Source organism: Cyprinus carpio, chromosome B6 (assembly GCF_018340385.1).
Source record: "Cyprinus carpio isolate SPL01 chromosome B6, ASM1834038v1, whole genome shotgun sequence".
NCBI lineage: Eukaryota > Metazoa > Chordata > Actinopteri > Cypriniformes > Cyprinidae > Cyprinus > Cyprinus carpio.
Genome location: NC_056602.1, coordinates 9249006 through 9274190, shown reverse-complemented (window position 1 = coordinate 9274190; position 25185 = coordinate 9249006). Strand labels below are relative to the sequence as shown.

At 40.4% G+C, this 25185-nt stretch overlaps 1 protein-coding gene across 1 annotated transcript in view; it reads right to left on the bottom strand.

Annotated features, from left to right (window-relative positions):
• asic4b (acid-sensing (proton-gated) ion channel family member 4b) overlaps positions 1-25185 on the bottom strand; it is a 43625-nt gene that overhangs the window by 1399 nt on the left and 17041 nt on the right. The window contains exons 2-7 of the mRNA XM_042725599.1: positions 17799-17943; positions 5661-5788; positions 5258-5411; positions 4921-4974; positions 3612-3765; positions 2977-3068 (exon numbers count right to left, since the gene is read on the bottom strand). Coding sequence (XP_042581533.1) covers positions 2977-3068; positions 3612-3765; positions 4921-4974; positions 5258-5411; positions 5661-5788; positions 17799-17943 — 727 coding nt within the window. The remainder of the gene's footprint in view (positions 1-2976; positions 3069-3611; positions 3766-4920; positions 4975-5257; positions 5412-5660; positions 5789-17798; positions 17944-25185) is intronic.

Sequence of the window (25185 nt, the reverse complement as noted above, 5' to 3'; positions counted from 1 at the left end):
ATATTTTTAATGAAATCCAAGAGCTTTCTGACCCTTAAAAAACAACAAAACAACAAAAACAAACAACCACAAAAAAGTAAGTAAGGACATTGTTAAAAATAGTCCATGTGACATCAGTGGTTTAACCTTAATGTTTTGAAGCTACGAGAACACTTTTTGTGCACAAAGAAAACAAAAATAATTAATGCTGCTAGCAGCATTGAAAGGGCCCTCGAACCCAGGCTCACCGCCAACAAGTGGCTTTAGGGAAACAGCGAATAGTGGGCAATATGCATTTAAAGTGGTAAATATAGGAGGAATGTGTCAAAGTCATTTATATGTGCCAAACTTCATGCTGCCAGCTGGTGGCGCTATGACTATAACTGGATATTGGCATGTAGATTTCTTCAAGCTAGGACTTTGATCAAACATATGAAGTTTGGTGCAGATTGAACATGGTATGTTTGAGTAAAACATGACATATGTTGCCAACAGGTGGTGCTATGATAATAACTCTATATTGGCCTTTAGACATCTTCAAACTAGGACTCTTACCAAACATGTAAGGTCTAGTGCAGATTGGACATGTATTTTTACGTTAGTCTAAAACAAGTCATTTCAGGCCATAACTTTTTCGAACGTGTGAAGTTTGGGGGGTAGATCGGACTGTATGGCTGAGTTACAACAACTTCTATTCCCATGGCAAAACATCGAACACCAAGAACAACACCCTTTAACAAAAACTCAAGATCTTTGCAATTTAACATTGCAAAGGCCTTTAAAGTAGACTGACCAAATATAATGTTAATGTCATTAATTCTCTAGGAGCAGTTCATTAGAGAAAAAAACATGCCACTTCCTTTTGCCAGCAGATGGCGATATGACTATAACTGAATATGGGCATGGACATTATGTTCAGGACAGGACAGGAAGTTTGGGGCAGATCGGACATTGGCTACGTTTACATGCATCCAAATAATCCGTTTGTAATCGGAATGAAGGCTCAATCGGACTGAAGCCTTCATGTAAACACCTTAACCGATCCGATTGAGCTCGATTGGAATGAAATTTCGATCGGATTGAAGGGGGTGGTTTATTCCTCTTTTAATACGATTGAGAGTGCATGTAAACACTTGATCGGACTGAACCATGAAATTGAAAGGACTGTGCAATGACACAGAAATAACATAATGATTCATTACTTATAAAAAAGTGTGCTCATTCATAAAAACAAATTCTTTCATAAAAAAACTCTCCTTCAACACAAAAACTCTCCTTTCACTCAGCAACTGTGAAGTAGGGCAGGACAACCTTTTTTTGGTTTACTCATCCACAGGCAACCTATATGTATATTTAAATGGATAAATAGATAAATATTAATTCTGCTGTAAAAAAAAACAAAACAAATAAAGAAACCGTGTAGGAGAGTGTTTATTATGTGCAAGCAGTGAGAAACTCTACATTATCTATATATCATTTTCACTTTTCACTTTCACTATTTGTTACAATGTAACACCACAAAGGGCTTTAGATTACACTGACCAAATTTGATGTTGATTTGTTTAAATTTCTAGGAGGAGTTTGTTTAAATACAACGCCTGAAAATGGCAAAAGCGGCACAAAACTTTACAAAAAAAATCAAAATAAAAGACTTCTTGTTGGGTTTTGGACTTACAAGGGGAATTTTTGTAGGTATTTGTGTTACATGTGTCTACCGAATTTCATACATGTATGTGAAACATAGCTTGAGGGGCACTTCACTGAAATTTTATGGCTGGCACTGTTGAGCCATTTTGCCACACCCACTTCTGAAACCCATATCAGATGTACATTTTCGCCACTTCTGACACGTGTGCAAAGTTTCATGAGTTTTCAAGCATGCTTAGACCTTCAAAAATGCGATTCATTTTGGAGAAGAAGAAGAAAAAAAAATGCAATTACAATAGGGTCCTCCCACCATCGGTGCTCGGGCCCTAATGACTTTAGTCAACAATTTTTTCTCGTCCATGTTAGTCTTTGATGCATCTTCACAAGAGTATCACAACACATGCATGTTCTTTTCTCTGATCTCGTAGCTTCATAAAATTACATTTGAACCACTGATGGACTATTATACTACCTTTCTGGGCCTTGAACATTTCAGTTGTATTGCTGTTTATGGAGGGCCAGAAAGCTCTTGGGTTTCATCAAAAATATCTTAATTTGTGTTCTAAAGATGAACATATTGAAAGATGAAGGTCTTACGGCATGAGGGGGAGTAATTAATGACAGAATTTTCATTTTTGAGTGAACTAACCCTTTAAGTTACCGGCTACTAAGAACTTCTACTGGCCAAAACAGCAATATCAGAAAAAAACAAGATTATCAAAATCGCAGCTCAGATTTAAATGTATTTTATTATATTTATCATCAGTTCAATAATCTGAACAGCGTACTGAACTCAGCATATTGAAGCCTTTCCTCCACTGACATCCATTGAAAAATGCCAAATGTTTTCACTCCTAATGCATGTGATATTGAAAATTATGGGCCAAATTTCATGGGGGTGGGGGGTTCAACGTCTGTACAATGCTGCACAAAATTTTGGACATGTGGGATTTATTGGACCTCTTGTCTCCAAGTGCAACCTATACATTTTTAACGAGTATGAATTTCTTTCTGAATTTTAAAGGGATAGCTCACCTTCAGTTCCTGGTCCCCACTTACTTAAATATTATGCAAGTCAATGGGGACCAGTAATCTCCACCAGCAAAGGTGAACTATCCCTTTAACAAAACTTTAACTTTCATTGTTTGAACAAAAACATGAGACATTAGTGTGAAAAAACTCTTTTCTTTTGTCAATCAAAGTGAATCAACCAGGTTTAAAATTACACAATTTTAATTTCTGGGTGAACTGTCCCTTTAATACTCTTTGAGAAGGTAGACATGTCACACTTCTGATGACCATAACAGTTGCAGTACAGATATTTATTGTGTGTGAGGATTGTAAACCTACCTAACAGACCAGCGATGTCATACGCTTTCTTCTGTTCTATTGTCTCATAGTTAAGGGCCTCAAAGAAAATATCCAAGATGAGAAAGTTGTCTCTGCACAATGAAAAGTTTAATAAAAATGTTTAATTCCCTGCAGGGAAACAGTATGGAAATGAGCCCATTATTTTTTGTATTAAGGAAAGAAAGGGATTAGCACCAAAAATGGTTAAAAAATAATAATTAGTAGAAACCACAGAATGTCATTATAGAGCAGTCTATTAAAATAATTTTTTTTTTTTTTTTTTTTCAATTATTGAGCCAATGAATGGAAGACCACAATTACATTTTTCATCCCATTATATAACTGACAGAAACAAGCCTCAGTTTGGACAATAAAAATTCTGCTATAGTTATTAGAAAAGGCTGATAGAATTTGTGAAAGAAGCATGTTTTGCAAAAATAAATAATAAATAAAAAATGCTGTGTAGGTATCCTTGCAGAAGCACATTTAGCTTCCAATAGAAAAACTGCTGGGGGTTTTTTTCTCTCTGGTCTGTTTGAGGGTATAAACTATAATGTTCAAACATGTTTAGCAGCAGAATAAAAACTACCCCATGAGACTGTTTGTATGTGTGGCCGTTTATGCATTAGACATACCTGATGTATTCCTCCGATTTCTGGTATTTGCGAGAAAGGTAGCGAGCAGAGCCCCTGCTGGGGATTTTAACCATAGAGAGCTCTTTTCCATACCGAGTCAAATTACAGGGTGTCTCGCAGGGGCATGAGTCACCTGTGCTCTTCTGGAGTAAAGCTGCAACAGAAGTGTACAGGAAATATTGATGAATTATATTTGCTGAGGACAGGAACTGCAATAAATGGTGTTGTTGTTATCATCAATAATCAAGCTCTCAGTGTTGTTCAATAGTTTTAAATACAATAGGGAGTTTTTAAAACCTCAGTTACTTCAAATCAGCAAAGTTGTGAATAATCACTGTTTAAATATCATTATTATTGACTGATTATTAAATTTTTACCAGAGCTGTGAGAAGTACAGATACTATGTCAAAAATTCTCCACATTTAATTAAGAATTAATTAAAGATATATATATCTTTAAATTGAGAAAAGATGTACAGATTTTTCTTTTTCAGTTTTAGTATTTTTTCTGGAAAAAAAAAGCTCCATCGAACTCCATAAAGAAATGATTTCAGATGAATAATCAATACTATTCTTAATTCATATTCACATTTAGTTTCATCTACATCAATGGCTATTATAAAAACACATTGCTATAATTCAAAGCCTATGTCTGAAAGGACTGGTTCGCTGTAAACAATTTAACATTAGTCATCAGTTATCATCCTTGTCTTTCAAAACCACATTTGGATAAAGTAATACAAACTTTTTATTTTTAAATAAATGGGGCAAGATTTAAGGATGTGACTTATGTACCTTTAAGTCTATAGGAATTTGTAATGAAGAAAAAGTATTATTTCTACCTTGTAAATGTAACTGAGTAAACGTCTGAGTATTTTGATTTTAACAGAACTCAGAGTACAGATAGTAGTGAAGTACACAGAAAAAATACATTGAAAAATGTCTCAGTGTTGTTATATATATATATATTTTTATATATTTTTATATATTATATATTTTATATATTTATATATATAGATATATATAATATATATATAGAAAGTCAAAATGTTACAGTGTTGATTTGGAACCTGCTGACTTTCAAAGTTTGTAAAAAAAAAAAAAAAAAAAAAAAAAAAAAAAAACTTCAAACTTATCTTCCACAGAAGACGCAAAATCATACAGATTGCAGGTTTATAACAACATGAAGGTGGGTATGTAATGTAATGACAGAATTTTAATTTTTGGGTGAATTATCCCTTTAAACTTTACAATTATTTGAGATGATCAATCAGCATTGTGTGTTTAAGATGTGTCTATGATGATCTTACCTAAAGCCTTGTCAACACACTTGATTTTACTGGGTGTGCAGATATCAGCATTGCCTGTAGAGAGATATTTGATATGTAAAAAATTAAACCAACACAACAGTAAGAAACCTTGGAGATTGTTTACAGAAGTCTGCTCCATAAAGGTTTCTAAGAAAGCCACTGACTCAGCAGTGAAACAAGGAATGCTGTGATGCAGCTGCCAATCTATCAGCAGTTTAAAAAGCAATTTTACAGATGAGCTCTGTGGTGGCGTGACAAGTACCAACACTGCATATTTGTTCTTACTGATATAGACAGTTTATTATGACAACTCTCCCACTCATACTACAGCACGCACCTGGCATATGCACCATCCTGCAGTTGCACTCTCTCTGCACCTGTGTGCTCTCACAGTGCAGTCTGCAAGCACTGACGCTGTAGGTGTCGTATCCTGGGATCACAGGCTCAGATGAAGCCCGACAGTTTCCCCACGGCTGCGGCAGGTATGTAAGCTTAAAAAACAGCAGACATTTAGAGAAAAGGTCTGTGTGTCTCTTCTTCTTTGTCTGCCTGAGTGCACCCTATGGATGTGAAATATTTAGCACATGCAGTCTCAATTAAAAGATATCCCAGTCAGCCCTGAAATCTTTTTGACTTTTTGTAAATTAGTGTAAAATGTCTGGAATTCAAGAGTTTAGAACAGCTTGGTGTTACATTCAGACCTTAAAAGTTTTTGGTGGTTTTACCCCAGTTAAACCTACCCTCTGTTCCTGACAGGAAACAAATGTCTGGAATCCTGGAGAGACCCCAAAGCCCAGCTGGTGGATGTATGGGGGTTCGTTCTGACTATGAATCTGAACCCGAATACCTGCCTCCAGTGTTGTCTCATCTGAAAATGGACAGATTGTATGGGTGAAAAAATCTGACAGACGTTCTATTTGTTTGCACGTTTGAAGATGAATCGATGTAAATCTGTCTGAGTATATATATATAGTGGTGGGAATCTTTAGGCACTTCACGATTCCAATCTGGATCCGATTCCAATTCTAGGAATCACGATCCGATACCAAAACGATTCTTGATCTACATTTTTTCCTAATTAATTCTTCTGCTGTGGAAATACATCTTTACAACTTTTCATTTTAACCAAAATTGTAGTTTCTATGCTTTTTGTTTATAGTTGGAATCTCTGTAAGTAAGTAGCTACTTCCATCTTAAAAATAGGGGTGTGAATCTTCATAGGTTTCACAATTCAATTAAATTACGATTATCATGTCAACGATTCGATACAGCTCAATATCACGATGCGTCACATTCTCAATTTTCAATATTACTGCACATGGCTACATTTTCATATAAATTTGCGCAAATTTTACTTAATTAAAAAAAAAAATTATAATTATAAAAGCAGGCTACTTTTTAAAATAGTTATTTATTTTAAAAATAAGTGTTCTTTAAGTAGGCTATCCAAAAGTTTACAGACAATCGTAGTTATGGGTTTTTCTTTTTTCCTCAGCATTATTGCTGTTTGATTATTACTGATGAGATCACAGACAGTGGCAGCTTTAACAGGGTGCATTCACACTAAAGCACATTTCTATTTCGATATATCAGATTTTTTTGTCCTGTTCTGAAAACATAATTAACTGTGTTTATATCAATTTCGTATAAAAGTATTCGGAGATGCAAGTGCATTTTACTGCAGCCGCGATCGAGCTTCAGGACATCAAACACAAAGCACACATAAAAATCTGTCAGTATGTGAGTTTCGTGCATCTTATACATACTGCATTCCAAACTGCATAAATGAAAGAATATCTAAAGTAAAATTCTGAAATAAAGGCGGGTGGAAGCACACATTAGCTGCGTTTCCATTGCCCTTCAAATTGCAAATTTAAAATACGCCTAATGGAAATGCGTCAATTTCGCAAAAACTCCCATATATCGCAACATTTTTTTTACACTCGCATGAGGTGGTTTTTCAGGCAATTCGAAAAAGAATATTTTGGAAACTTTTTTTCTTGCATTTACAGGTCACATGGCATATGTAAAAAGTTTTCCAAAGAGTTTTCCCTACCATTAATGCTTAGACAATTAACACCGCACACAGCTGCAGTGCAGTGTGGCTCTTATACGGCCACTGAAGCTGATAGTCAATACTTGTCAATACTTGTGTTTATTCCAGCCACGCCACGCACGTTTCTGAAATGGCTCTCTGTGCTGCTTCTATAAAGATACACACCTCCTTTGAATAAATATAGCCCAAATCTGTCAAAATCCCAACAAAATCCAATGCCATAACTTATCTCGAGAGGAAAAAGGTTATGTTTTTGTTGCATAAAATTGGTCAATGGAAACGGCTTCATTTTGCAATACTTTTTTATCGACATTTATAAAATATCGACAAAGTTTTGTGCAAATCTGTAATGGAAACGCGCCTACTGTCAAGTAATGCGCACATGTCTCACAGCACATATTCTGTGCAATGAAGCCTGCCATGATTGTCAGTAAGGTGCACATGTGCCATATGCAGGGAAAAACCATGCTCAGAATCGATTCAGAAACGTTGAAGAGAGAATCGCGATGCATCTGAGAATCAATTTTTTTTCCACCGCAATACATATATAAGCACTGCAACACCTGCTGACAGCAATGATAGAGCTTGGAATAGCCAGGACAATTTTTTATATAACTCCGACTGGACTCGTCTGAAAGAAGAAAGTCATATGCACCTAGGATGCCTCGGGGGTGAGTAAAACTAACCCTTTAAGCCTCCTATCACCCCGTTCAGTTCCAGGTGCAGAAAGCAATGTATCTATTGCAATTTCTGGGCATGTTCAAGCGCCCAAGCAACCATCCTCTGTTATAGTGGACAAAGTAAAGCACAAACATTTTCAAAAAAGAGAGCAAATTTCCTCAGCCCCTTGCCCCTTGCATTTCAGTGACGTGGTTCCCACCTTGGTTCAGAGCAATGACGCACATGTTATGCACTCCGAGGTGATGAGTTTGCTGGCAAAAGGAGCCATAGAGATGGTTTTTCCAGATTAGAGCAAGTCAGGCTTCTACAGCCATTACTTCTTCTTGCCCAAAAAGGATGCCTGCCTTCTGCCCATCTTTAATCACAGACGCCTGAACCGCGCCCTCATGAAAAGGCCGTTCAGGATGACTACGCTGAAGCAGATCCTCTCACAAATTTACACAGGGGACTGGTTATTTTCTCTGGATCTGAAAGACGCCTACTTTCACATCCAGATAGCCCCCCATCACAGGCGATTCTTGAGATTCACCTTCGAGGGAGTGGCTTATCAATATCTTGTCCTTCCCCTCGGACTTTCTCTGGCTCCCCGCATTTTTACAAAGTGCATGGACCCAGATCTTCCCCTTCTGAGGCAGATGGGAATCCAAATTCTCAACTACTTCGACGACTGGCTCATTTTGGCCCAGTCAGAGGCAGAATTGCTATCTCACAGGACCCTCCTCCTCAGCCACTTAGAGCATCGTATGTAGCCCCTTCAACACTAGCTGAAACTGCGGATTCCATCCCATGCGTGGTGTTACAGACGCCTATGTATCAAGGTGGACCAGGCCTGTGTTACAGCCCTAGCCCCTTGGAAGACTGGCCCAACCTTCTCCTTTACGCATTTCCCCCGATCGCCCTGATCCCACAGGTAATCAGGCGAGTCAGAGAACAAGAACACAAGGTTCTCCTGGTGGCCCCCCTCTGAAAGAACCTGGTTTTCAGAGCTGGTTCAGCTGCTCGTATTAGGCCCTTTGCCCATTCCTCTCTTCCCCAGTAGGTCTGTTTTCTCCGCCTGGTGCCTAACCCACAGAGAGGACCCATCTACCTTTGACTTATCAGTGGTATTGTCCTTCCTACAAGAGCTGCTGGATAAAAGGCACTCCCCATCCATGCTCAAGGTCTATGTAGCAGCTATAACAGCTTCCATACTCCTATAGTGGGCCAATCGGTGGGCAGGAACAACTTAGTTGTCCATGTCTTGAGGGGAGCCAGGAGGCTGAATCCGCCCCGCCCCTCACTGTTCCTAAATGGGTTCCTTGTGAGTTTAGCCCATTTTCGCCTTATTATAGATTTATTGTTATACTTCCCTCTGTGCCTTGGGTGCTTAAGGCAAGTTATACATGTAGTTGTTCCTCTGCCTTAGCACAGCGTGATTGTACTGGTTCCCTGGCATCATAGCAGATGAAGTATGAGTGAAGTATCGATAGGGAACGTACTCGGTTACTAAAGTAATCTTGGTTCCCTGAGATATGGGGTTGAGTACTGCGTAGCTAGCCATGCTATGTAGCTGCACGACACCGCTTCAGTCGAAGTAACCTGAGGATCCTGTAGCGAAACACCCGCTTATATAGCCAGATGGCCCCACCCATTCTGGTGGGCTCTGGCGGCTTCATCACAATTGGTTCATTTTTAAGTTACTTCATGAACCAATGGCCATGCATTTACAGTGCGCTATTGAAAAAAAGGTTTCAGGTAAGGAGAAAAAATAACTTTTTTTTTGGAAGACTGGCCCAACCTTCTCCTTTACGCATTTCCCCTGATCGCCCTGATCCCACAGGTAATCAGGCGAGTCAGAGAACAAGAACGCAAGGTTCTCCTGGTGGCCCCCCTCTGAAAGAACCTGGTTTTCAGAGCTGGTTCAGCTGCTCGTATTAGGCCCTTTGCCCATTCCTCTCTTCCCCAGTAGGTCTGTTTTCTCCGCCTGGTGCCTAACCCATGGAGAGGACCCATCTACCTTTGACTTATCAGTGGTATTGTCCTTCCTACAAGAGCTGCTGGATAAAAGGCACTCCCCATTCACGCTCAAGGTCTATGTAGCAGCTATAGCAGCTTCCATACTCCTATAGTGGGCCAATCGGTGGGCAGGAACAACTTAGTTGTCCATGTCTTGAGGGGAGCCAGGAGGCTGAATCCGCCCCGCCCCTCACTGTTCCTAAATGGGTTCCTTGTGAGTTTAGCCCATTTTTGCCTTATTATAGATTTATTGTTATACTTCCCTCTGTGCCTTGGGTGCTTAAGGCAAGTTATACATGTAGTTGTTCCTCTGCCTTAGCACGGCGTGATTGTACTGGTTCCCTGGCATCATAGCAGATGCAGTATGAGTGAAGTATCGATAGGGAACGTACTCGGTTACTAAAGTAATCTTGGTTCCCTGAGATATGGGGTTGAGTACTGCGTAGCTAGCCATGCTATGTAGCTGCACGACACCGCTTCAGTCGAAGTAACCTGAGGATCCTGTAGCGAAACACCCGCTTATATAGCCAGATGGCCCCACCCATTCTGCTTCATCACAATTGGTTCATTTTTAAGTTACTTCATGAACCAATGGCCATGCATTTACAGTGCGCTATTGAAAAAAAGGTTTCAGGTAAGGAGAAAAAATTACCTTTTCCCATAGGGTCTTAGCAGACGCAGTGTGAAGGTGTAGAGAGGACTCAAACGCAAGAGTGACGATTACAGTTCTTTAATCGTATCAAAGTCTGACCACAGGTAATCCAAACAGAAATAATAGAGAATTACAAACTGAAGAGACCCGTAGGCTTGGTATAATAACGTGAACTCAAGGCTCCTCTGTGGCAGGGGTGACCAGAGGTCTGGCGAGGCGGAGGCACTCGTATCTCACGAAGGGGCAGACGGTCGGAGAGCACCAAGCCGATGAACTGTGGCAGTCTTTAGCAGGTAAGGTTCTATGGATGTAAAATGACGAGCACCGGGTAATTCCAGCAGTGGAAGTAATATCGTAGCACACCTCGACAGGACAAGACAGAACAGGACAGGAGCGATAGAGACACTGGTCAATACACATCTGTGACATCTACAGTAACAATCTGACAACAAGACAGAGCAAGAGAGGGTTAGAAGTAGCCAAGATAATGAGACTGGATGAGGAACAGGTGGGAAGGAACGAGTCTAATGGAAAGTGACAAGAGCTGTCAGTAATGAAACAGAGAGTGAAGGGGAATAGAGTGTGTGTGTAACCAGCAGAGGGAGACAGAGAAAGAGACAGGATCATGACAGTACCCTCCCCTCAATGAGCGCCTCCTGATGCTCCCGAGGGGGAACTCTGGCGAGACCGGAGGAAATCATCAATGAGCGAGGGGTCCAGGATGTCCCGGGGGGAACCCAGCTTCTCTCCTCAGGACCATACCACTCCCAATCGACCAAATATTGATGCCCACGACCCCTACGACGCATGTCCAAGATCCTGCGGACAGTATAGACAGGAGAGCCCTCAATATGAATGGCGGAGAAAGACGAGCGAGGGGGTGAGCGGTTAACAGGTTTTATGCAAGAAACGTGAAATACAGGGTGAACGCATCAAAGATTAGGTGGCAGACGAAGCTTGACGGCGACAGGGTTAATGAACTTGACTATGCGAAACAGTCCGATAAAACGGGGTGCCAGTTTACGAGACTCAGATTGGAGAGGTAAATTGGAAGTAGAAAGCCACACTTTCTGACCAGGAACATAGCGAGGGCTCTTGACACGAGACCTATTGGCTGTGATGCTCATGCGCCTTCACGAACGACAAAGGGTAGATCTCACCCTCCTCCAAGTTCGCTTGCAACAACTGATGAACGTTTGAACGGACGGGCAGTTAGAATTGGTCTCTTGAGACAAGAATAAAGGGGGTTGATAACCAAGGCAACACTGAAAGGGTGAGATACCTGTGGCAGAAGATGGAAGAGAGTTATGAGCATACTCAGCCCAGGGAATCTGTTCTGCCCAGGACACGGGGTTACGAAAGGCTAGACTGCGCAGAATACGGGCGACAATTTGATTGGCCCGTTCGGCCTGACCATTAGTCTGGGGGTGAAAACCAGAGGAAAGGCTGGCGGTAGCGCCAATGAGGCGGCAAAACTCTTTCCAAAACTGCCAGGCAAATTGCGGACCCCTGTCGGACACGACATCGGTGGGCATCTCATGAAACTTGAACACATTATTAACCATAATCTGGGCAGTATCCTTGGCAGAGGGGAGCTTGGCGAGTGGAATGAAGTGAGCTGACTTAGAAAAACGGTCGACTACAGTCAGGATGACCGTATTACCGGCCGAGGGGGGAAGACCGGTAATAAAATCGAGAGCTAAATGGGACCACGGGCGAGTGGGAATAGGTAGCGGCCGCAGGAGACCGGCAGGTGGGGAATTTCCCGCCTTGGTCTGGGCACAGACAGAGCAGGAGGCGATGAAACGATGCGCATCACTGTCTAAGGTTGGCCACCAGAAACGCTGTCGGATAAATGCGATCGTACCCCGGATGCCGGGATGAGCAGTTAATTTGGATGAATGAGCCCACTGAAGGACGGCTAGGCGTGTAGGCACTGGGACAAAGAGACTGCCCCTAGGGCAGCTTCGAGGGGTGGTGACGCGAGAACGAGCGCGCCTCACCTGTCTCTCGATTCCCCAAACCGTAGTACCCACCACGCGACCGGGAGGAACAATCTCTTCCCGGGGTGTGACGGTGACCGAGGGATCGAAGAGACGGGACAATGCGTCTGGCTTGACATTCTTTGAGCCCGGGCGGTAAGAGATGATGAAATCGAAACGTGTAAAAAATAGTGCCCAACGAGCTTGACGCGCATTCAATCTCTTAGCGGAACGGATATATTCCAGATTACGATGGTCTGTTCAAACGATAAAAGGGACGGTGGAGCCCTCTAACCACTGTCACCCAACGCTAGGCGGATGGCGAGCAGTTCGCGATTACCGACATCATAATTATGTTCTGCGGGGGAGAGACGGTGGCAAAAGTACGCGCACGGGTGTATCTTGCCATCAGAGGCTGACCGCTGGGAAAGAACGGCTCCTACCCCTACCTCGGAGGCATCGACCTCGACGATAAACTGTCTCGTGCTACCCGGAGTGAGAAGGATGGGCACGGAAGTAAAAAGAGTCTTTAGACGGTCAAAGGCCACCTGAGCAGACCTTGACCATCTGAAACTGGACTTAACGGAGGTTAAGGCGTTAAGCGGCGCGGCCACTTGGCTAAAATTGCGTATAAAGCGGCGACAGAAATTCGCAAAACCGATGTAACGAGACGCGAGAGTCAGGAACGGGCCAGTCGGTAACCACCAGGACCTTAGCAGGGTCCATACTGATCCCCTCAGCCGAAATGACCAAGCCCAGAAACGTTACCGAGGACACGTGAAAGGAGCACTTCTCAGCCTTGACAAATAGTCGATTCTCAAGCAAGCGTTGGAGGACGCGGCGAACGTGCTGAACATAAATTTGGAGAGAGGGCGAGAAAACCAATATGTCATCGAGATAGACAATTGACATTGATAAGAGCCTGAAAGATGGCGGGGGCGTTAACCAATCCGAAGGGAAGAACCTTATATTCAAAGTGTCCAAGGGTTGTGTTAAAGGCGGTCTTCCACTCGTCCCCCTCTCTAATACGCACGAGATGATAAGCGTTACGGAGGTTGAGCTTGGTAAAGACCTTTGCCCCCTGCAAAATCTCGAAGGCCGAGGACATCAGTGGCAAGGGGTAGCGATTCTTGACAGTGACGTCATTCAGCCCCCGATAATCTATGCAGGGGCGCAATGACCCGTCCTTTTTCTTGACAAAAAAAAAACCCAGCGCTGGCAGGGGATGAGGACGGAACGATGGTGCCGGCTCTAAGGGATTCGGATAAATACTTCTCTAACGCCTCCCGTTCGGGGGCCGAAAGGGAGTAGAGCCTTCCCCGTGGGGGCGTGGTTCCCGGGAGAAAATCAATAGCGCAGTCGTACGGGTGGTAAGGGGGAAGAGACATGGCTCGCGAACGACTGAAAACCCCTCGCAAATCGTGATACTCCTCCGGTACTCCAGACAAGTCCCCTGCCTCTTCCTGAAAAACAGAAATAGAAGACACAGGGGGAACAGCAGAGACTAAACACTCAACATGACATGACAACTTCCAAGACAAAATAGATCCCTTAGCCCAATCAATGTGAGGATTATGGAGCTTTAGCCAAGGATGGCCTAGAACTACCGGAGTGAAAGGAGATCGAAAAATTTAAAAAGAAATTGTCTCTCTGTGGTTACCAGAAACGGAAAGAGTCAATGGAATAGTCTCCTTCTGTACTCTAGGTAGGGAACTGCCATCTAGGGCGAAAAGAGGGGTGGAGTCTCTTAAGTGTGTGAGAGGAATATCTTGCTGAAGCGCCCACTCCTCATCAACAAAGTTTCCCTCTGCCCCAGAGTCGATCAAGGCGGAGCAGAAGGCTGACGACCCGGCCCACTGGAGATGTGCCGGAAGGGTTGTGCAGGAACTCGAAGGGATGATCCTGGTGATGGCGTTCGCCAGTAACCCTCCGCCTACTGACGAGCACCGGCTTTTACCGGGCACGATGATACAAAGTGACTGGCGCTCGCACAGTACATGCAGAGACAATTCGAAATCCTCCTCTCGTGGTCCTTAGGCGAGATCCGAAGGCCTCCCAGCTGCATGGGTTCGGAAACTGGGCCCGCGGTTGATGGAACGGAGTTGGCAAGGGGCGTGGAAAAGAGAACGCCCTCCAAGCCGCGAGCTCTGCGTCGTTGGTCGAATCGCCTCTCCACCCGAATAGCCAGGTCGAAGAGATCGTCAAGCCGATTGGGGATCTCACGGATGAGGACCTCGTCCCTCACCTCAGGAGTAAGGCCCTCCAAAAACCGAGTGACCAATGCAAATTGATTCCAGCTGCGGGTGGTAGCGAGGGTCCGGAACTCGATAGAAAAGTCAGGCACGGAGCGCCTCCCCTGCCGGAGAGTGGAAAGCAGTCGAGAAGCCTCCTCACCGTAGGAGTCGAAGACCTGAATCATCTCCTCCTTGAAATGCGCAAAACTGGAGATGCAATCCGTCTCCATCTCCCAGTTAGCCGTTCCCCATTCTCGAGCCCGGCTGGTGAGAAGGGAGAGAACGTAGGCGACCTTGGCTCTCTCCTGGGCATACGTCACAGGCTGCAATTTGCAATTTCTCCTGGGCATACGTCACGGGCTGCAACTCTGGCAATTTGATAATACCTAGAATATCAAAGTCAACTGCGGGCAGCAGATCCTTCTCCTATTTAGCGCCCAAACTCTGGAATAACCTACCTAACATTGTTCGGGAGACAGACACACTCTTGCAGTTTAAATCTAGATTAAAGACCCATCTCTTTAACCTGGCTTACACATAACATACTAATACACTTCTAATATCCAAATCCTTTAAAAGGATTTTTAGGCTGCATTAATTAGGTAAACCGGAACCGGGAACACTTCCCATAACACCCGATGTACTTGCTACATCGTTAGAAGAATGGCATCTACGCTCATATTAGTCTGTTTCTCTCTTATTCCGAGGTCACCGTAGCCACCAGATCGAGTCTGTATCGAAGTCAGAGGGTCACTGCAGTCACCCGGATCCAGTATGTATCCAGCCCAGATGGTGGATCAGCACCTAGAAAGGACCTCTACAGCCCTGAAAGACAGCGGAGACCAGGACTAGAGCCCCAGAGATAGATCCCCCTGTAAAGACCTTGTCTCAGACGACCACAGGGACAAGACCACAGGAAACAGATGATTCTTCTGAACAATCTGACTTTGCTGCAGCCTGGAATTGAACTGCTGGTTTCATCTGGCCAGAGGAGAACTGGCCCCCCAACTGAGCCTGGTTTCTCCCAAGGTTTTTTTCTCCATTCTGTCACTGATGGAGTTTTGGTTCCTTGCCGCTGTCGCCTCTGGCTTGCTTAGTTGGGGACACTTCATTTACAGTGATATCGTTGACTTGATTGCAAATTATTGCACAGATACTATTTAAACTGAACTGAGCTGCATGATGACATCACTGAATTCAATGATGAACTGCCTTTAACTCTCATTTTGCATTATTGACACACTGATTTCCTAATTGATGTTGTTCAGTTGCTTTGACGCAATCTTTTTTGTTTAAAGTGCTATATAAATAAAGATGACTTGACTTGACTCAAGGGCACTTCAGCCATGGGTATTGAGGGTGGAAGAGAGCACTGTTCATTCACTCCCCACCCACCTACAACTCCTGCCAGCACAGAGACTCAAACCTTCGACCTTCTGGTTACAAGTCCAATTCTCTAACCATGAGGCCACAGCTGCTATGGAGATGATATGGTACTCTGGCCACTTTTCACAGAAGTGGCATAGGCATAACGCAGAATGCTCAAAGTGGTGAAAAAGAACCCTAGAGTAACAGCTAAAGACTTGAAGGACTCATTGAAGCTGGTTAACATCTCGGTTCATGAGTCAACCATACGTAAAATATTAAATAGGCATGGTATCCATGGAAGGACACCACGAAGGAAGCCACTGCAGCATGCCTAATGTTTGACAAAGACCAACTTGACACTCCACAACACTACTGAGAAAATGTCTTGTGGACAAATAGAATTGCTTGGGAAGAACATGCAGCACTATTTATGGTGTAAAAAGAAAACAGTGTGCTGTACCAACATGAAAACATCATTCCAAAAGTGAAGTATGGTGGAGGGAGCATCATGATTTGGGGCTGCTTTGCTTCCTCTGGACCTGTACCGCTTGCCACTGTGGAGGGGAAAATGAATTCCCAAGTTTATCAGGATATCCTACAGGATAATCTCAAGGTGGCTCTCTGCAAGCTGAATCTCAGAGGAAGCTGGGTAATGCAGCAGGATAATAACCTTAAACACTGAAGTAAATCTACTTCAGAATGGTTTCTGAGACATAAAAGCCACCTTTGGAGTTGCCCAATCAAGCCCAGACCTCAACCCAATAGATATACTGTGGAATGACCTCAAGAGAGCCAATTACACCAGATGTCCTCAGGGTGAGTTGAAGCAGTTCTGTTAGGAAGAATAGTCCAAAATTACTCCTGGACGTTGTGCAGGTATAATACACAGCTACAGGAAGCACTTACTTGTGGTTATTGCTGCCAAAGGTGTTTCAACCAGTTATTAAAGCACTGTTTCACTTACTTTTTCCACCATCACTTTATATGTTTAATGGGTGTGTTCAATAAAAACATGAAAGATCATGACTGTCTGTGTTTTATCAACTTAGAAATATTGTGTTTGATGATATTTGTGACTTTGGTGAAGATCAGATCACATTTCATGACCAATTTAAAACCAGGAAATTGAAAATAGTTTGCTTTCCTTTTCTTGCAACTGTATGCATGTATATATGTATACTGTATATATACAATGTATGTATGTATGTATGCTTTTATTCACAATAAATTAATGGAAGGTGACAGCAGGGGCGTTGCACAAGATCCCGGGCCCTATGCATAGGCAGTCCTGATGGGCCCCCATGAAAATATCCAGGTAAAATAAAATATATTCCAGACTTTTCAAGGGCCCTCTCTTCCTTTGGGGCCCTGGTAATCAGTACTGGTTTTACCCCTAGTCCGACACCCCTGGGTGACAGTATGCATTTATAATGTTACAAAAGATTGCTATTCTTTTTTTAACTTCATGTTTGTTAAAGAATCATGTACAGTATCACATTTTCCACAAAATAATGTTTAGAATGTTGATAAGAAATGTTTCTTGAGAAGGATCATATGACACTGAAGACTGGACTAATGGCTGCTGACAATTTAGCTTTGCCATCACAGAAATAAATTACATTTTAAAATATATTAAAGTAGAAAACAGCTGTAATAATATTTCACAATATTACTGTTTGTACTGTGTATTTTTGGTCAAATATGTGACTGCAGCCTTGGTAAGATAAAAAGACATTTCAAAATCTTACTGACCCCAAAGTTTTAAATGGTAGTATATAAAGAAAATTACATTGTACAAAACAATCAGCTTTGCAGTAAACAGTACAATGAATACCAATATTCTTCAAAGTAATTTTCACTACAATCATTAAGTGAGATGCAAGATGGCAGCAGTTGTGTTTGTCACTCACTGGTTTCTCTCCAGATGGGCAGATACTCGTCTTGCTGAATATCAAGCATCAGCTCCAGTCCGTTTCCTGTGCCGCCTTGCCTTACCCGCTTGGGTGATGTCTTGTTTCCATTAAATGTGTAACATTTCCCATACCGTGTGTACACCTGCAGACCACAGACACAAACATGTATTATACATATTTGTGCTACTTAAAACACCTCAACACCTGTACTCCTCTGCCTAGTCTTTTTCACCCACACCAAAATCTTCATACAAAGGTGTTAGCGAATGTCACTTCACTTCTCTCAGATTTGCTAACCATACCAGCACGTTATGATGTATCCAATATCGAAGCAGCAGCATCAACTGTTGCATATTTCTCTTATTTAAACTCTCTGTTCTGCCTCCACCAAATAGGCCTGGCTGGAAACTTGTTTTTGCCACAAAATATATATATATTTTTATTCTTTTTTTTTTTTTGCAATTGCATTTTTTAATTGAAATTGACTTTTTGTCATACTCCTTTTCTCAAAATTATGACTTAATACCCGTGGATATATATATATATAGTTTCTGACATGTACTAAAAAATAATAAATAATAAGATTTCAACCATCCTTCAGACTTTTTTCTCAAATTTTATGTATGTATGTTGCAATTTATAAACTTACAATTAGAGTTAATATCTCGCAATTCTGATGTTTTTTTTTCTATCAAAGTCAGAATTTAGATATAACTTCAGAAGTGCAAGAAAAATAATCAGAACTGTGAGATTAAAAGTCACAATTGCATGTTTTATTATTTATTTATTTATTTATTTTTACCCCATGGTAGAAACAAGTTTCAATAGCTTACAGGGGTTCTCAGACAGAACATAAGGGACCTCCAGATGACTGTACCTCATATTCAATCTTGCCGAAAAGCTACAGTATGGAGCAAAACTTGACTCTGCTGCCCCGAGGAAACGCTTTTGCACCTTCTACTCCCTACTCAACCCTCCACCTGCACCTTCCTCTCTCTCTCTCTCTCTCTCTCGATGAAAAAAAATAATATTGTGAACTTCTAAGTACTCCCACATTACACCAATGCTACACTCAAGGTTAAATTCACTTAGTTGTAGTACACAACCTAGAATAAAGGTAGTCAAAGGTCAAGCTTTATCTTGTTTTTTCATACTGGTATAGGAAGCACTTGCTTTCTAGTAGATATCTTTCCAAACTGCATGCATGCCATCTGTTGATAAAAATGGTCTTGTATGCGATGCTAAAGCAATTTTGTAAGTTGCCCTGGAAAACAGCATCTGCTAAATACCTTGAACGTAAAAAGTAAGAGAACACTTTTCCTTCTTCAAAAGGCCAATTTAGTCTGTTGAAATAACTTTCACATTGTATAAAATACTGTGCACATCTGTCACTCAAACACAGATTTTCAGATAAACACAAACACGCAGGACATCAATTATTTTATATCCACCCAGTATAGCAGCAATTTTGCCAATGTCATGCTGGTTAGGGTTTTATTAATTGATTTCAATACAAAAAAAATTCCCCAAGAGAAAATCAAATACTCATGTAGAGCAGAAGACTTCCCACAAATCATTCTGATAACAGACATGGGGGGTGTGAAAGTCTAATATGACCAAAGATTGTTCACAAAATCAGACGTGGCTGATAGAGGAGACAGTAATATGTAAATATACAGAACATGACTAATAGACCAGTATAAAACTAGATACACAAACAAACTTTCACAACCTAAAATTTGTATATATATATAGATAGATAGATAGATAGATAGATAGATAGATAGACTCATCTACTCACTAGTCCACTTTCACAGCCTCATTGTGTTTATAATCACACTCTTGCAAACTATTCTAACTCAAACTTTCAGTTTTTTTTTCTTTTTCTAAATACTGGAGGTCACCATTTGAAGTTTAATAATTACATTAACCTGTATAACGATTCCTGTTTTCCTTCCCCAAATTTTATCTCTCTTAAAATGATAATTAAGACTTTTGCCATTATACTATTTAAGATATTTGTTATGATCTTAAATCAGACACTTTGATATGAGATTACATTTTTAGACTTTTTAAGGACCCGCGGGGACCTTTGGATATTTTGAAAAATTGATTTTTTTCTCTACCCACTGCCTTTGATGAGTAATCAGCCACATGACAAATGTTACCAGGAACTAAATGCCCAGGAGCTAAGATGGGAGCATCCAGATCACATACCTTTGAGGGGCCCTGCAATTGCTGGGCAACTGCCATTAAGATGAATGGGAATGTTAATGGAAAGCTTTCTTCAGGCATTATAGACTCCCTTGGTCAGTACATATGAAATATGTACAAAAGTGTTGTGTAGTTATTTAAACTTATATCATCTATAGCTAGCCTCTAGTGTGTGACCTGTGTTTGTGTATGTGACTGGCGTGTGTCTGTGTGTAACATATGTTTGTGTGTGACCTGCATGTGTCTGGACAAATAATTATGTACATCTGTGGTAATCCTGCAGGAAGACAAAATATCGACCTAGCTACATTAATCTTTTACCCTTAGATCACCATTTTCTTTGACAAAGTGTTATACTTTTTCACCAGTTCAGAATCAAGAGCTTGAGGATGTGATATGCATCTGAAACATTTATACTTTTATCACTTTTATCAATGCATCAGTTTTGATTTGCTGCAAAAGTGTGGGTATGTAAAACAACATGACTGACTCTCATGTAAGACACAAAGAGATGGATGTGAGATGCATATTTCATGAGTAATCTGCTAACTGGATAAAGGTAACGTGTGAATGTATTCCAGTCAGAAGAAGTTCAGGTTCAAAGAAAAGAGAGAAATAAAACAAGAGAGAGTACGTCCAAGAGTAAGATTAAGAAAGAGAGTGTGACAGAGCGTGTGTGTGCTCTTACATTAATTCTTTCTGACAGCAGACTTACGTGTAGTCTTTAATTGTGCCTGCGGCAACGCTTGTTATTGTTACTGAGCGATTTTCCTTTCGGGTGTTTGTGAAGGTGCTGCTGACAATAAATACATATCACAACACAAATGTCTCACTGCAAACCTCAAACTGCATAACATTGCCTCAGCATCTGAGCCCCAGACTGTCTCATTTTTTTGAGTCCTAAAAATGATTCTTTACTTACTCTATTAAAGATTAAGGTACCAAAAGGGGGCACAGCAATGCCACTGAGGAGCCATTTTGGTTCCTCGAAGAACCTATCAGTGAACTGTTTTTTCATGGATGTTAAAAGTTCTTCACGGAACCAGTGTATTTTGTGCTGTTTCCTCAGAAACATAGCTTAACAGTATTATATAACCAACATACTACATTCAATGTAAACACAGCATTCTCTTGGGTACTATTTATTGTATGCTGTATTTGAACATATTCTCATAATACACCATAGATCATTTTTATAAGTTCTGAAATACTGTTTCATGGTTATGACAAGTTAATTGGCTAAACAGGCGGAAGTAAACACAGGAAACATATGGATTCTGTGTGTGTGTGTTACTAAAACAGGAGACCAATGTTGCCAGTAGGTCTGCCTCAGGTGTTCTCTTTCATCTGTGATTTGTTTTTTTCATTCAATTCAGTGCAGTCCAACTAAAAAAAAAATAAAAAAAAATCACTCCTTTCCAAATTATGCAAATTAATTATAATACTTTTAAAAGGTTACAAGCGAGTCAGGGTTATATTATTACATGACTGAAATATTCAAACCCAAACCATTCAGACACTGTTATTTTTAAAGCATTAATAAATTGTGTCCATTAAAAAATTATTTAAACAATTTTTAAATTATGCGCTTGGGACACAATGCACAACATTAAACCAAAACATTAGCATGTAAAAGATCATAAAATAAAACCATATGAGAACCAATGAGATTTGTTCTCGTGCATCAAGCAAGTATAGTTGAGCTTCTGTTTACCATGTCTGTTGTGCTTTATGTGAGCATTAATCATTGTTTATATTTAAATAAAAGCCTAAACTAAAACTTTTGGTCCCACTTTATATTAAGTGGCCTTAACTACTATGTACTTGCATCAAAAAATAAGTACAATGTACTTATTGTGTTCATACTGTATTGCAAAACACTTTTGAGGTGGAATATGGGTAAGGTTAGGGACAGGTTTGGTGGTATGGGTAGGTTTAAGGGTGGGTTAAGGTGTAAAGTATGGGTTAACAGTGTAATTATAAATGTAATTACAGAAATTAAATACAGATGTAATTACATGTCGTTTTTTTAAAATATAAGTACAATGTAAAAACATGTATGTACACAATAAGTACATTGTACCAAATTATTAATTAAAATGTAAGTACATAGTAGTTAAGGCCACTTAATATAAAGTGGGACCAAACTTTTCATCATATAAAGTGATCGTATCTCTTCAGAAGACTTGGATTAAACCGCTTGATTTATATAGATTACTTTTACAATGTCTTTATGAAATTTTTGAAGCGTCAAAATGTTGGTGGAGTTGACTTGGAGAGACAGAAATCTCTCAGGTTTCATTAAAAACATTTTTATTTGTGTTGAAGGTATACATATGTCTAATGATTTGGAATAACATGAGGATGAGTAATTAATTATAGAATTTTATGTTGTTATTTAAATTATCTTAAAGGGGTCATAGGATGCAAACATAGTTTGATTAAAAATTCCCAATGGTAGTGTTAAAAACACTTTTTTACCCTGTCAAAAACAGCTCTTTTCAAAGCACGCAGTTTTGTAGCATTTTCCTTTAAATGTTAATGAGCTCTGCTGATCCCGCCTCTCTCTTCCGAGCCGCTCTCTAGGGGACTGTTTACTAATTCATCGTGAAACTGGCTAATTAGCACATTATTAGGAAAGGCGATTTGCAAAGCTTAATTAAAAAACCTTATACTCACTTCTTCTGGATGTGAAGATCACGAATGATTCGCGCGAACATAGACACATTTACGTAGATCGTGGGCGCATTCTCTTCAAAAACAAATGTAATCCACTGCGTCTTCAGTTGCTCAGATATCAGGAGTAAATGACGACTGCTTTGTTCATCAGTACATTTAAAATCACCAAAGAAATCTGACAACAACTGTGTCATAAAAGTTGTTGCTCAAATAGCGTTATAAAAAGCTTATTTTTCAGGCTAAATCAGCCAGTGTGCATGCGCAGAGTGATTGGCTCTTTCATTCAGAAGGTGGGGCTTCCTGCGATTGAGTGGCCATATTGAGCGTTGCATTTTTCCCCATTCAAAACTATAAGACTGACACGTTTTGGGTATTCTATAGTCTTTGGTCTAAGGTAAGACGCCAGTCCAGTCTGTGCTGAAATGCCACTGTCAATCAAACTATCGTGGGAGGGGCCTGTTTTGTGATGTCACATAGACAGGCATCTGAGATCGGCTCGATTTGAGAAAGGGGTAAAGATTTAAGCAGATTAAAAAAAACACTGGGTGGATATTTTTATCATTTTAGGGTGGTTGTGTACACACACTGCCAACACACATTTCAGTTCAAACAACTTGTAAAAGTGCATGTAGCATCATATGACCCCTTTAAATTAATTTCAAAGTGATTAAAAATAATAATAATACAGTTTACAGTACAATGTCCTAAAAGTCACTTCACTTTACTTTTTTATTTTATCTGAAAGAATCTGGTTTATTAATTGAAATATTTCCTTCATTAATTCTGCCATACAAACAATACAAAAGCTTAACATGGCAACATCATACAGCACTGGTTCACATATCCCCCTAAAACAGATAAACAAACACACACAGGAATGTACACATATCCACAGCCATGCCATCTTGCCTCAGGTTTTCTGCTCCAGTGATCTGAACAACTGTAATGAAAAATGGTAGTTCCGTTCCATGTTCTCTAAAACCCTCCACATACACAGATATGTTCACCAGCTGCTTGACTGCCCACAGATTTGTGGAGACAGACAAGTTATTGAGCCCTGCGATTCTAAAAAGTATCTATTCTTTCACTCTTTCCCCTGCCTATAATGTATACAAATCACAAGGATTCCAGAAAGCAACCCAAACAAAAGCATTCATCACCATTCACAGCCTCAATTGGATGCAGTCTGAGGTACAGACCCAATTTACCATGATGGAAATGAATGTGGATGTGCAATTAAAGTTTAGATTTGTAAATGTTCATGGCCATGGAGTTTTGTAGTGTAAGTGGAATCAGGTTTTCATTCACATGATTTGCAGAAATGTCCAAATCAGACATGTCTAAGTAGGCATATCTGATTAATTAAAGACTATTTTATTAATTAATGAATACTATTAGGCTTAAAGCTTGAACGTCTGAAAAGAGCAACATACAGTATACTGGAGGTGAACAGCCTTGAGATTTTGTCGAAAAGAGACAATTGTACACACGCTGCCTTTCTTAGTACAATTCATTAAAAAATAATTAGTTTTTATTTGTAGCTAATTCTACAAAGCAAACCAGTAATCAATTGCAGCACACAACTGCAGCACAAGCCTTCTGGCCCCATTCTGCTTGAGTGGGCTAGCTGTCAGTCATGTCTGTCCATCATACACACCATCTGTAAAGCATGTATGTGCCTGAGAATCTGCAGGAATATGTGTGTGCTTGCTTTGCTGGAGGTTCGCTAACATTGACCTGTTTCATTTTCCACCAGTATGTGTGTATGTTTAAAGCTGAAGGTTATATGGAATCTGTTCCATCACTCTCTCGACCTCATGCTGGGGTTAATCAATGCACAACATCACACTTAATGATCGCTTGATTGATCCCCTGCTGAGGTTAGAACCTCTCTGTCTCTCTGCCATCCTGACTCACACATCACGCTGTGTTTAGCACCGCATCTGCTTACCTTATATACACAGCGTGCGCTTTATACATTATAGCACAACTACAGAAAATGCTAATGTGTTTTTTTTTTTAAATAATTAATGTGCATGACGCTGAAGGTTGTTTTGGTATTCATTTGGTATTATTATATTTATTTACTACTATTTAAAAGTTTGGCATTGGTAAGATTTTTAAATGTTTTGCTTACCAATGCTGCATTTTTGATTAAAAATACAGTAGAAACAGTACTATTGTGAAATGTGGTAACCTTTATGTATAATGCATTATAAAAGTAGTTTTAATGCATAAATTATGCCTTGTAATGCACCTTATTATGCATTGTACAAACTCATGAATAATTGTAACCACAGTTAAGACATTATAACACTTATCAATTCATTGTTACACTATGCATTTTAAATTTTAAACAAGATATCATGTATAACAGTGCACATTATGAATAATTATAATGCATTATACCCTTTAATAACCCTTTATAATGCAAGCAATTGGCTCTTTCATAAGTAAAGTGTTATCAAGTTGTTGTTGTTGTTGTTTTTTT